The sequence below is a fragment of the Parambassis ranga genome, chromosome 13 (assembly GCF_900634625.1).
Source record: "Parambassis ranga chromosome 13, fParRan2.1, whole genome shotgun sequence".
Taxonomy (NCBI): domain Eukaryota; kingdom Metazoa; phylum Chordata; class Actinopteri; family Ambassidae; genus Parambassis; species Parambassis ranga.
Window position 1 is genome coordinate 7,938,670 of NC_041033.1, and position 14,228 is coordinate 7,952,897.

At 43.0% G+C, this 14,228-nt stretch overlaps 1 protein-coding gene across 12 annotated transcripts in view; it reads left to right on the forward strand.

Annotated features, from left to right (window-relative positions):
• The first annotated feature begins 319 nt into the window (after window positions 1–319).
• Window positions 320–14,228, forward strand: part of mecom (MDS1 and EVI1 complex locus) — a 117,269-nt gene continuing 103,360 nt past the window's right edge. For 7 of the 12 annotated variants that reach the window (XM_028418903.1, XM_028418907.1, XM_028418910.1 and 4 more), the window contains exon 1: window positions 321–599. In XM_028418903.1, the coding sequence (XP_028274704.1) occupies window positions 563–599 (37 nt within the window). In that variant the 5' untranslated portion in view covers window positions 321–562. Of the gene's footprint in view, window positions 600–14,228 lie in introns of all 12 variants that reach the window. The other 5 variants (XM_028418905.1, XM_028418908.1, XM_028418904.1 and 2 more) reach the window with 1 other exon arrangement.

A 14,228-nucleotide genomic window follows, 5' to 3' on the forward strand; every position in this document is an offset into this window, starting at 1 on the left:
CGTAAGGTTGGATAATTATTAAACTTGTATAAAAGTTTTATTCAATCTGACCAAGTCGCTTATTTTAATACTTATTTGACCAGAATATTGAATCTTTGGCCATTTAAGTAGTAAAAGTAACCTTATTGTGTGCAGACGGGTCTGTGACAAAGTTTTCTCAAGTGTTAAATAAATAGGAACACACGAGCAAATGTAAAACTGCAACGGTATTTTTTTTTTTGCAGTGTGTCTTTTGCGCTTTCTCTCTCTCTCTCTCTCTGTGGCACTTTGAATAAAAAGTCTCACTTAAAGGGAGATGTCCGGCGCGATTCACCCTTCTTGACTAGATCAGGTTAAAATATCAAAGTGATAAATCGTCCCAAACTTTTTCTGGCACTTGCTGCCGGCAAGATTTTCGAGCTGTGCGCATGTGCGAAGGTGTCCAGACTGACAATGCTGGAGAGATAGCGCGTTTGGATTGAGAAACCCAGAGAAAAAGGACAGAGAGAAAAAACAAAAAGGAAAGGAAAAAAAAAAGATTCAAGAAAAAATCCAAACAAACCCACGCCGTGAGACTGGCACCATGAGGTCCAAAGGCAGGGCACGGAAACTGGCCACGAGTAGGTGCAACATCCCTTTCTTTTTTCTTTTCAAACATGCCATCTGTATACCTATAGACTGTCGCTGTGATCACCGCGTCTAATCATAGTTTCTGTAACGATTGTTACACGATGTTCACTTTAAGCTGTTTTTTTTAATATAAACGAGCAAACGCTGGTTTCGTCGCGAAGGAAATAATTAAACGCGACCACGAGAAGAAGCGTGTAAACTTTAAAGTTGAGGGAGCGATGGAGGAACTTTCTGCGAGAAGTCCGCTCCTGTATTGGAATTGCTCGTTGCATGTAGTGGGCGCTGTAGTGTAGCGTAGTGTATCGCAAGTTTTAAACCCCATGTCCTGTGCATCGGAGGTTTACATTTCTGCTGCTGCTGCTGCTGCACAGAGCTGCTGGTCACTTCAGTCTGCGGGAAGAAACTCGGAAAACAAGCAGGTTGATGGAGGAAAAATGAGGAGAAAACGAGGATTCAGACAGGCGTGCGAAATGTTGCAGAGCGAAGGGGGTCTTGTGTTTAACTCTGTTTGTGTCTGTGAGTCATGCAGTTGTTTCCGAGCTCTTATTAACGCGTAATATGTGCAGATGGTTAAATTTAACGGCACACTGAAAATTCCTACTTTTGATGTTTTAATTCTACTGTTGCCTGAATGTTTGCAGCTTAGCAGACTCCATGTTATTTCATTATTGCAGGACGCTGGCTTCTTACGTGGTTGACAACATTAATTTAGCTTTAGAATAAAATACTCAATGAGTTTGATTAAATTAAGTTGCACTCTTGTCAATTACTTGGACGCAATCAACTCCATGCAAAGAGATGATTGATGCGGCTACTCATGCATTGATCTGCTTCAATAAATTATCAAGTGTTTTTTTTTCTAAACTTGTTTCAGTCTAGCTGTGGTGTGCATTTCAGTGTCAGTGAGTGTTTCTGTGCTGTAGTGTTTGTTGTAGCTGTAAAATATGCACACCATTGTTTCTTATGCATTTTAATACACCAAACATGGAGATTGGAAACTTTCAAAAAAGCAACAGCATAGTGAGGATAATGCAGAAATTTAATATAAAGTCAAGTTTTGTGACCAGTGTTCACATCCCGTTTTATTGCTTTAATATAGAAATGCGATGAAGCAGATGCATTATATCAATAGTGGTCATGCACTGAGTTAGAGTGCTGCACAGAAACACAACGTGATATGTTAGAAGTTTAATAAAGTGTAAATAAAGGCCATAAAATGCGTTGGCAGCGTTGTTTTTGGCTGTATATTTAGAAAGGTTTTGTGACGTGCAAAAGCGGTAGGCTGCACACACTCACACAGTCATCACCAACAGGAAAGAAAACACTTGTTTTTCTCTGCAGCGGCCCTGCAGCTCTCCCTTGACTGCAAAACACAAACGTTTGTATCAGACGAGCTGCTTTTTTTAAGCACATGAAGAAGAGTCCACCAACTTTTCACTGTTAATCCAAGAATACACTTTATACATGTGCGTTTGAGCATTTGTTTATTTTTGTTTTTGAAAATGGAAGAGAGAAATTTCAGAGTATACGAACAGGGGGAATGCTTTGGGCCCCCCGGAGGAACGGGCCCACCCTGGCCCCCAGCCAGGTCTGCACAGTGTCAACAGTGAATATTTAAATTCCCAGACCCCTCATAAGGGCTCTGCTGGTAAATGTGTTCAGTGTGTGTGAGCCTCCCTCCTTGCAGAACAGTCGTGTGATTAAAAAAAAAAAGAGGGGGGGGGGGGCGCAGGACGTAATAGAGGAGGTGATGGAGAGGTGGTAAACGTAAGAGTGATTGATGGAGGCTGACTGATTAGTCCGCACGTCCAGATGTAATGCGGCGCGCCGCAAAAACTCACCAACTATACGTTTAGCCAAGGCATGCAGGCCGCACCCCGCGGTGAGCCGTTGGCCACAGAGAGATGGAGGGGAGGGGGGAGCTTCGGTGATCCAGACTAGCTCGGTGTAGGCCTAATTAAAGGTCCACTTAGCATACTTGTGTCTCAATAAAAAAACCTTTTCATTTTAATGTGTTTAGAGTGCTTTGATAATTTGTTAGGAATAGTTACAATGACGATTAATCTCACATGATCTGCTTAACATAACGCTAAATTCTGGGAAAAAAAATAAAGTGATGAAAAAAATATATAGAAGCTTAACAAATGGCAACAAATGAGTCCAAAGGCACACGCTCATTCTCACATTTACCAAAGAATCCCGTCAGACATGACTTAGTTTTTCTGTCCTATCACCGTTTATATGCATTAGCATGTCTTACAAATTGACGCACCTGATTTGCACGCGGACCGTATGCGTGTGTGTAAGATGAGTGTGTGTGTTTGAGAGAGAGAGCGAGAGAGAGAGAGGGAGAGAGAGAGGGAGGCCTTGCGTGCGCCTCGGTGTCTCGCTGTCCGTCAGCGCCTCTCTTCACCGGAGCTGAGAAGTGCGTCGTCGTGCTCACATTGTGCAATGGGCCATGCATCTCGCGTTTGTCTGGCGGAGCTCATTAAAACGGTTAATAGATCGGCCCATTTAAAAGGTGAGAGGGAGCGGGCCGGCGCGAGGAAAGTGAAATAGAGACCCCATTAAACGGCCCTTGTTGTCCCGGAGCGGCGCTCTTTGCCTGCGCTCCGCTTGGTGCCAAAGCTCCTTATACAAATGTTCTATATCTCCTTCAGTAATGGACTGGGTCAAGAATCAACTGGGGCCCACTGCAGAAGGTTTCCCCCCTCTCTGTTGTCCTGCTTGGTTAACTGCTGCTTTGAACATGTTTTCTGATTCAAACAGGGCAACCAATCTGATATTTGTTTTCCAGATGTCCAAAGATGTGTTAAAATAAAAGCAGTATACAAACAATCTAAAAATGACTTTGTGTTAGAAATAAAATGGATATGCTACACTGCACATCCTAAGTAGGATTTGTATTGTTGTATTGTGTATTTTAAACATTTTAATGATAGATTTAAAAACTTTAATCAAACCTTTTTGAAGCTGATGTGATGGTTTTATATGAAAAGTCTAAACAATCATCTCATCTGTGGTTGAAATCAGTCACAAATACACATAGGGCATTGAATTATTTTGCTGCACAGACACCCACATCTGTGTATGTATCTGTGGGATAGAGGCCATGTGCAGGGGGTGCAATTTAACTGTGACCCAGTCCATCTCATCTATCAACGCCCCCATCTGTCTTGCATGCAGTCCACTTTCCTCCTCTTATACAACAGGACACCCCCATCCACCCCCCATTTTGAAAATGGCTCTTTTTGGAAGGTCTCTGATGTTAATGAGTCGTCCAGGACTCAGACTCAGGGCTGTAAACAGAGAGCTGACGAGGTTAGTGGTTTGTTTATACACTGTTGTCACCCACTTGAAGGATGGCCCCTGTCCCAAGCAACCAGGGAGCTTCCAGGCCTCGCCATGGGTCCCCTCTCAGGCCCTGACATGGTGGCCCTGCCCCAGGGGCTTCTTCTCCGTCTCTGCTCCCTCTTTTACAACTGCAGTCGCTGTTTTCCCCATCTCAGACCATCACGAATGTGAAGAATTTTTATAAAGCATAGTGTTTGTATGTTGATGGTAGTGTGTGTGTGTGTGTGTGTTAGGAGGGGGGAGTGGTGGTGCAGCGACCCAGACAGGGCAGTGTGGGAACACCAAAGGGATGGATGGAGGGAGGAGGGTGTGCAGCAACATGTCAGGCCTGGGAACCACTTTGTGTTTACCACCGGGAAACTGTACCAATACAGAACAATGAGTGAGCCTTACCCCTTCTAAATAAAAAAAGTCATTGCTACTTTCTTCTTCCCCCTAAAGGTCATGGAGTTAGAGATAGGGAGTCCACACAAAAGCCTCCAGTCTGTCGGCAGTCTGGTCTGGCCTAGTCCAGTGCCAAGGCTGAGGTCATTATCAACAGAGCAGTCCCAAGCTAAGCATATTTTTATAGATTGTGTGTGTGTGCTTAAAAGGGAGGTTAGTGGGTGTGTGTGTGCTTATTTAGTCAGACTAGTTGTGTGTATGTGAGACTTTAGTATGTATACTAATAACAAAGGAGAGTACACAGCATATGAAATTGTCAAATGTGAGACACAATCACAAATTATTCTCAGATAAATGGCATTTTGCTGAGTTGAAAAGTTTACCCAGACATCAAACTGATTTGTGTGTCGTTATGATGTCTGAGGAGATATAATGTCACCAGATTGCTGATGGCGCAGTTCACCCAGGCTATTAATGAGGCAGTGTGGAAGTTAGCACTGCTTGGCATGCATGGAGGAGAGATGTCTGTTAGCTAATTAAAGAAACTCAATCATTTTATATACTCCAATCAATTACCTGGAGCAGGTGGTAGAAACAGGGCCCGACACTCTGGCCTCATGTCTCACATCAGCTAACAACCCTCAGTCACTTTACTGCATTGTTGAGCACTTTTATGGGCAGGGAGACAAGACAAGAACTTTGATATGTCTTTTTGCCAGCCGCCAATATACAGCATATGTTATGCACAGAACTGTTAACTGTACATATTATTTATATATGCTTGCACCTGGGTTTATTCAGATCTAGTTATCACAAGTATGTAAATAAAGCATGAGTTTTATCCCAGTTTGTCACATTTTGGATATGAGCAGATAAGGGGCAGGTGTGCTGAAGTGTCATGTGGTGCACTGCATTTTATCAGCTTTTCTTGGAGGGTTGATAGAGAGAACAGTGCTCACACCGAAGGGGAGCACATAGCTATAAACAGGAATTACCCAACAATTGTTTTGTGAATGTGGTGATAACAGTGTGTTCCAGCGTTGTTCGGGGATCTCCCCTGGGTGGAGCGGGCAGGCCCAGTGGAAGGACTGAGCGACCGAGGGAGGGAGGGTGTCCGAGAATGTATAGTCATGTCTGATTAACACAAGGCAAAACAGGGCGTCAGCTCGTGTAAGGAGGCAAGACAGTGGAAGATGTAGTCAGGTGTGTGTGTATATGCACGTGTTTGTGTGTATGTGATTCCTGTACACCTTTTATCTCTGCCACAGCACCCCCCCCACCCTCCACCCCGAAGCTCATTAAGAGGTGACCTCTCACCCCCACAGGACGGGGGAGATGAGGGGTGGAGGCGTGATCAAAGCTGGGGCCTTCCTGATGAAGTTTGGACTGCACCACATTCATCTGATTGGATTTGATAGCAGCAGCCTTGCCTGTGTTGCAGTGCTGAAAAAGTGATGTATTAGTGGAAGATGAAAAGTAATGACAAGCTTTGGTTTTATTAATGACTGGACTGAGGGTCCAGGTGTTGAGGGTTGTTTTGTCTTTTTATCATTGGTGATGAGTGCATCATCACTGTTAATCTTACAGTTCAATGTTCAAATTCTTTTTATGAACAAAAAACAAAACCCCATGGACTGTCCTCAGAGATCTGTCTTGATGACTTATCTGTACAAGCTGTGCACTTTGACGTGCACGCTCAAGTGTTGCTGGTCAGCCCAGGTCGCAGTAGAGGAAAGAATGTGGCTGTGGAAAAGAATGCAGGGCTGATTAGCGCTGCTTACCTGTAAGTGAACTGGACGTGCCGGCATGTGATGAGTCCGAGGAAACAAGGGAACAATAGGACAGTAGAGATTCCTTTCCACGCCACATTCCAGCGATCCTGCAGCCGGGGCCCCCCGCTTGGAGCTTTGATGAACCCTTCTCGCAGCTTCCTGGGATTGTCGCTCCTCCACAAACACAAAAACATAAAGCGGCCGGTGAGCGGGGCCAGGGAAGAGAGAGCACGGCCCTCCTCAGGATGTCCTGTTTTGATTAGTGTTAGCATCCTAAAAGCACCGTAGAAATATTATTCTAACACGGAGAAGAGTTTAGTGGTGACACATCCACTTCTTTCCACACTGTGACCTCCAGGGTCAGATACACTACAATGAGCCAGGAATCAAAGAGGAGCTCCTCACACTGTGATTTGACAGAGGAAATCATGTGAGGGAAAACAAGGTGATAAAGTGATAGGGAGAGGTTTTAGGGCCTGTCAACAGGTGTTTTGCAGCGAGTGCTTCTAAGAAATACCAGAGAATGAATGAGCTTATTATTATTTCAGTCAGATATTTGTGGCACACCCCATAAACACCCGGCATTTGATCTCTAAAAATCTGTTAAGGAAAGGACTGAAATATATGTTAGTAAACAAATTCTCGTTTTAATAAAGCTTTAAGGAATATACACCTCAATTAATTCTAAAACCAAATAATACTTTTATTTATTATTTATTATACAACACACTGGGTTAGAGAAATAAGTTTACCAACAGAAAAGAAAATCAAAATGTTTTAAATTGCTATTTTCAGCCTGCCATATTTTCCTTTAAATACTGCAGTTGTGTATTTGAAGCATCAGCTCTTATGCACGACGTGCTCTTTCAGCAGCCCACACTACATCTTTTCTGTCTCCTGTGGAATCAGAGAGCAGCCAAGCATTGCAGCATGGTCTGTTGTTTTGCTGGTGCTTGAGGACTTTAGTTTGACAGGAGGGCACCACTTTGTTCACCTCAGTGTCCAGAGGCGACCCTTAGGGACCCTGAGTCCTGGACGTCTCTGTCAGGACTGTGGCAAGATGGGGCAGCGGAGGGGAGGGGGGGCTCTGCTCACTGGGTCAGTGGACAAGCTAATCGATTTTATCTCCATTTCACACACCACGCCAAACCCCTACTGGCCTGATATTCACATGTTCCCTGTTCAGAGGATTATGCTCTTTCCATCTTCTGTTCCTTTTTTTCTCTCTCACCACATTTCTGGTGTTTTTCATTTGTCTTTCTTCTGCTGTGTTTTGTCTGCAGTCTTCCATCATCTTTTCTTCCATCCCTCTCTTGATTCCTAGTTCTGTCTCTTTCTCCCCCTTGTGGAGGCGGCAGATTCAAAATGTATTCATACTCTTGAGTGTTGTGCTCATTTGAGTTGATTTGCTAGATACAATTTTCCCAATAACCATTTTGACAAAAATATTTTAGAAGCTTTTAGGAACTTACAAAAATATAAATATAAATAAAATGAAAAAAAAAAGAAAAATTCCAATGAATGCTAACTGGATTCAGGTGCATCCAGTTAGCATTCATTGTCCTCTAGAACTGTCAGGACAAAATGCAGGCCAAAAGGCGGTCTGATGACCTTTGTGCTAAAATGTGGATCACATAGATCAGGGGAAATGTCTCATATCATTTCTACAACTTTAAATGTTCTTAACGGCACATTGACCAAAATAAAGATAAAAGCTTGCCAAACCGACCAGGGAAGGGTTCTTAGTAGCAGTCATTTAGTAAGACTCTGTGGTAGCTGTGGCATCTTGAAGATAGCCATATGGCCTTTAATTAAAGAAAAACATGTTTTCACTCAGTATGGTTTATTAAAAAGATTAATGAGCAAAATGCTAATTTTATGTGTGTGAAATTAAATATACAAAATTAAAGTGTCGAAATGTGACTCTGATCAGCCCGGTGCCTGTCTGCATATTGGCACTGCCAGTAAGGGAGGTTGGCAGGCAGGGGGGAGGAGCCCCTGTTTTCTCTGCCATTCCTCTGGATAAGCGCTGGAACAAGGGAATGAAAGCTTTGGGAATGGTCTGGAAACTTCCCATTCATCAGTGTAAGGAGATACTGCGCTGACAGTTAGCAGACGGCCAGCCAAGTACAACACGGGACAGCCGCGTGGGCCCGCAGCGTTCGGCTGAACAGACAGACAGAACGAGACCAGACCAAACACCCCACTCATCTCTGTTCGGGAAAATAACATCTGTTAACATTTCAGCCATTTATTCGGATTCTCCTGCACTCAGTGACTCAAGTGTGAACAGTAGAACAAGTGAAAGATTATGGGCACAATCATAACTAATGTAATAATAAAGAAGAGCAAGGGGCAGCAAAGCATAAAGACAAATAACGATTACATGGTGGAGGAGCAACATGTGGTCAGGAAAAACTGACAAGTTTTTCTATCATCTCCTTTCAAGGTTGTAAAGGAGCATTGAGGGCTTACATTTTTTCTTGTCCTTCCCATCAGCCACTGCAAGAATAATAAGACGCCTTGTAGGTCATACGTGGGTAAAACATAAAATAAATGAATACACAGTTTTGATTAATTATCCATCTTTGGACACAGCTTACCTACGTACTTCAGTCTACCTGTGTAGACTGACCTGTGATGGGACAGCCGATTGGCAGGACAGCACTTGGTGGACATTGCAGGTTTGGGTCTGTGTCTCTCTGCCCAGCCATTAATCGCTGCCATCTGACAGTTCAATCTACGAGGGGCCGAGAGTAGCAGCCGGCTGGTTACCAGTGCAGGTCATTACTGAGCATGGAGGCAGCCAATCGCATCAGCGATCAATGACAAAGGCTGTAGAAGGGAGGGTGAGAGCAAAAAAGTGAAGGAGGGAGGTAGGGTGAGAAAGATATAGGGTGAGAGAGGCGATGGAAATGTAAGGATGAAGGGAGGGGAGAGGAGAGGTATGGCGGGATAATAGTAGTTATGCTGCTGAAGGTCAGTTCTTGGGTGTGGAGTGGATGACAAACAGGCTGTCAGCTGCCAAGAAATGGAGATATTCATCCAATGCTGCACAACAAAAAATATGGCCCTTTGCACGTGCATGCACATAAATGCGCACAGACACAGTCATTGCCATAGCAGCTTGATTGAGAATGCAGCAAGGGAATTTAGTGTGAGCCATTGTTTTATGAATTCCATATACAAGGTGTTGGCAGTCTGCGCCGCCCTTTTAGTGGTCAGTCTCGGGCTGTGCTGTAGTAAAAGTAATGACTGGCTGTGAATAAAATAAAATAAATAAATAAATAATAAAAACAATCAGTTCATGAAATCGCCACTACTCTCTTGTGGCCTTGCCTCTGCTGCCCACCATGTTACCATGGGAACAGCTGCCATGTCAAGGTCTGTACAGTGGTGTTTACCCAGGCCCAAGAAGTCAAACACAGTCTCCCACCAAAAGAAGGAATTCCATACGCTTGATGACATTTATCATATTTCATAATCCAGTGAATGTCATTTTCACTTTCTCACCAATGTTTTTCCTCGGACTTTAAAAAAAAAAAAAAAATATCGACCAGGGGATTAATTGACATTGTGGGTGACAGTATTTGGCCAGGGCTCTGATAAAACAACAGGGAGATCTCTCTTTTCTCCCCAGAGACCTAGAATAGCAGAACTGGTTGTTTATACTGCACTATCTCTCAGCAGATCCATTGGCCCTGTCTCCCAGACAAGGATTCACACACACACACACACAGGCCATCCCAGCATGGACACCACTGAGTGATGATGAGTCATTATAGAGAGTGTGCCCTTCGACCTCCTCTAGTCTTTATGGATCGCTCTCTGGCAGAATCATATTCCCTAATGCCAAGTTCCTGTCCATCTGCCTGCCTGTCTGTCAGACAGTTAGTCTCTCCCTTTTCCCTTTCTGTCTCTCTCCCCTGAGTTTCACACACCAATACATCCCAGACATCCCTGTCTCTGTTTATTTAAATAACAAACAGGAAAAATATCTCCTTTTCCCATTACCAAATGTTTAAATTTGATAGTTTTTCATCTATTCCTCAGTGAGAATAATGGACATATGTGTTGATTTGTTCTAAAATCACTTTTAGATGAGCTTGAGAAATTCTTCATAACTTGTATGTTATCCAAGGGAGTGGTAGTTTAGAAGATTAATTATATCCATTTATCCCAACCTACCATGTTGAGATTGGCATGCAGCATCTCCTCAGTTAGATTCACAGTAATGTAATACATCTCTTTGCATGCGATTGTGGTAATTCCTCAGTGCGGAGAGGTGCGAGTGAAAGCAGAGGAAAGAAGTCAGTTTGGATTTCCACACATATTTTTCTTTTATTCGATGTTACTTTGTTAATCCAATACTATCACTCTACCGAGGGTATTCCACATGGATCGGTCCACTAATATGTTTGTTGTGTGGGTGCTAGCATTTGATCCTTCTCTTGACAAATGCAATTTGTTTGGCCTGATTTGATCAGTTGCAGCAGCATATTTTCCTCACAGACGGGAGCATGTAAACCTCCCATACAAAAGGAGTTTAACTGTTTTTGCGCCTGCGAGAGGGGAAACTCTATTACAGGTGTCCTGCACCACGGGGCCCTGCTGGCTCTGATGAAATGCTCTTTGGGTGTTAATGTAATTCTGATTTTGCTGAGCCTGGAGACTGGCCACCTCTGGGGTTTTAAAACTGGCTCTGAGAGGCAGAAAACAAAGTCTGAATCTAAACCGTACAATTACAATGGTGGAAACTTTGAAAGGCACTTCCTGATGTAACATAGTCATCTCTCTTGGGACACCAGAGAATGATGCTATGTAATTTTGGTAATGTTTTTGTGGAATAAGCATTGTTGAATGTGTGCACAGTGTGTGCAACTTGTTAAAGAAGTGGTGAACAAAGACAATGACATGTATTTTACATGAGTGTGCCGGCAAACGTAGTTTACGCTGCCACTGCGAGCAGGCATGCCGGAGGAGTAGCGCCAAGGAAGCAGCACAAATACGATAATGCCATTTCTAACTTTAACAGATAATTGCACCTAGTGAATTTTAAACTTTGAAATTTCACACTAAAGACATAACTCAACACAGTTTTACAGATTTACACACCACTGAAATTTCAGCTGCCCTGCAAAACAAGTGACCCATTTCACCCCCTTAGGAGTTCACAGACATAGGGTGCATGCTAGCTGTCACATCGTCAGCTAGCCTGGGGCCCCCACAGATCAAATACAGGTATGATTTATGTCTGCTGTCTCAGACTTCACACTGCATGTTCGCCTGCATCAGAATTGTTGGCCAAATCCAACTGCAGTCGTAATTTGTCTCAATGCGTGGGAGGTGAGGGGCGAAGGTCAGTGAAATGAAAATGACCAGACCTTACTTAATTGTTGTATCTATTTGCGGTTTGAGACAGGATGTCTGTCTGAATGTCTATCTGTCTATTTGTCCATCTGTCGTGGCGCCGTGTTTTGTGTCAGTGGGTTGAGACCCTCCGGGTGCAGTCGGCCATTATGGGCACTGATCTGATCCAGCAGGAGGACAGGGTTCACTGAGGAGATCTCCTTGGGTGAGATAGCATCATTATCACAACATACAGCTTGATGGAAAAGATGTCTTTGCTCTTTCTAACCCTTTAACTCTATTCTTGATTTTCCCATATAATGGTCCCATACAAACACATCTGGAGAAAATTTAACGGATTAGTGGAAGTCCCTGTATTTTTGTTTTACATATAGGTGTTATGAATTCAGAAAATGCACAATATTTTTCAATATTATACTTCAGCACCATTTTTCTGCAGCTCTGAACATGTGACAAGGTTAAGCCAGTAAATTATGGAGGGAAATGCTTCCTGTGTGTGATTACATTTATCATGTATAATTAGGAAGTTCTGCTCTGTCTACACATGATGACCCTTGACCTTGAGTGTGACAGTTGTTAGTTGGTTTTGCCAGACACCCAAATGTGCCGACCAGGTTGTGCTACTCAACAAAGTCTGGTTTCCGCTGCAAGATCGAGTATCTTAAATCATCTTTCTGCCTAAGCCTTTGGATTTGAGGAACTTCTTTCTGAGTCCCTTTTTTAGCTGAGAAGATTTGTCATATTAGCCACGATTTGAAATAATTGAGCAATGCAGAAATAGATTTAATACAGATGTAGAAGTGTCCTTTGCTGACTTTATTTCGCCTAAGATGGTTATAGAAAAGCCACAATTCTCTCTTGAAAGACAGGGTGTGTTTTACACATGATAGTGAATGTTTAAACCATGTTTGATCATTCATGTGACTGGTGGACACATCTTTGTAAACTACTGTTACACATACAAGGCTGACTTTAATTTAAGCCCAACCGCACCAGAAAAATGTCACTCGACCCAGTCTCACATCAGCAGTTTCACAAGAAAACACTCAGATGCCATTATATTATTTTTTTTGGCCCCTTTTCATTTAGACCATGCATCAGCAGGTCCAAACTAAAATCCCTGCAAGGAAATTAGAAGCAAAACTTAAGTGTTACCATTTTACTTCAGTTTAGTTTCCCAGTCCTCATGCACTGCTTCTTCCTAAGTAGATTTTTGTGATGGTTTAGGTCTTTAAGTTACATCACCCAAAAATCATGTCCTTTTGGGAGTGTGGTAAACACCCATGTTACATTAGAGATTACCCACAATGCATTCTCAATGTTCTTTTTTTGGATAAACGGTATGTTTTAGGTTTCTTCTTCCCTAAATAGTTGCTACAATTTTACAGATTTTTTGTGCATCACTGCAAACTTTTACTCTGTCCCCTTTGTTGCCTTTAAGCTGTACCTTTCTGCTGATTTTACCTCTTCTGTGTGTCTTTGACTTTCTTTCCTCCTTTGTTTTTCTCCTTTTACCTTCCTTTCGTCCTGTTCCCTGTTCTGTCATTTGTTCTTCCTTTTCCTTTGCACTTGTACCCTTTATGTGTTATAATTCCCACCTATTATTTCTGTCCCAAGCCCTCATTAGTCATGTCGCTGTCAGCCGCCAGCTGCAGACACACACGTACACACATAACCACATATATTCCTGCACATGCACAGGTATGGAAGTCATCAAGGCAAGGTCAAAGGTCTGCCTCATTACCCAGCTTCAGTGAAAACTTTTGGTGTGTTTTATGCACTGGTATCAGAAAGCAGGAGGAGGGAAATGACGGGAGGGAAAGGTGGGGAACCAGGGGTATAGAAAGGCTTGATAATAAAGAGGATTAAAGTGATTTTAGAAGGAAATAAGAGAATGAGTGATAGAGAGTCAGGAGTGCAGTGGGACAAGACAGATTCCATAAGTCAGTGCTCTCCCAGTTTGGGATAAATAAAGTCCATCCATCCATCCATCCCTCTCACTCTGCCCTCACCTGGTGGCAGCTCACATGACTGGTGTTTCCTAACATTAAACATCTTGAAATAAGCTCCAACAGATGCCCATTTATTCATTAATTTATCCTTTTCTACTTGCATACATACACAGTCTTTCTCTCTCTAACACACACCCACATACATTACTTTGAGCTTGCATAGCATATGACATGCTGACATGTGACAGAAAGCAAAGCAGTAGTGTGTCCATGCATGTTCAAGTTCAGCCTGTGAGGTCAGTGAGGTGTCTGTGTGTTTTAGTGTGTGTGTGTGCATGTCAGAGGCGTCAGCTGCGAGCAGTCAGAGGGACACTGGTGATGCAGACTGACGGGGGACATAAACACTCAGTAGTATGCTGAAGGGGCCCATTGTCTCACTTGCCGCCACGTCAGTCTCTCTGTGTAATGGAATGATCTGTCTCTGTATGTTTGTCTAATTGCCCAATCTGTCTCTGTCCATCTGTCTTCTGATATGTCTATCTCCACACTTGACTGTGTCTTTCATGGTGCTTTTTTCCCTTGCTTTTTATTTTCAAAGTCTGCTAGATGATCTGTTAATATCTGCGTCTGTTTCTTCTATCTGTGTGTCGCTAACGTTTTTCTACTACTACTTGTCAAAATAAGTCACGTCAGTCTTTAGGATCCACACTCACGTACCTGGTGTCTCAGCCCACATTAGATTATTTTATTAGAATTGCCAAGAATAAATCCAGTAGTACAAAACATG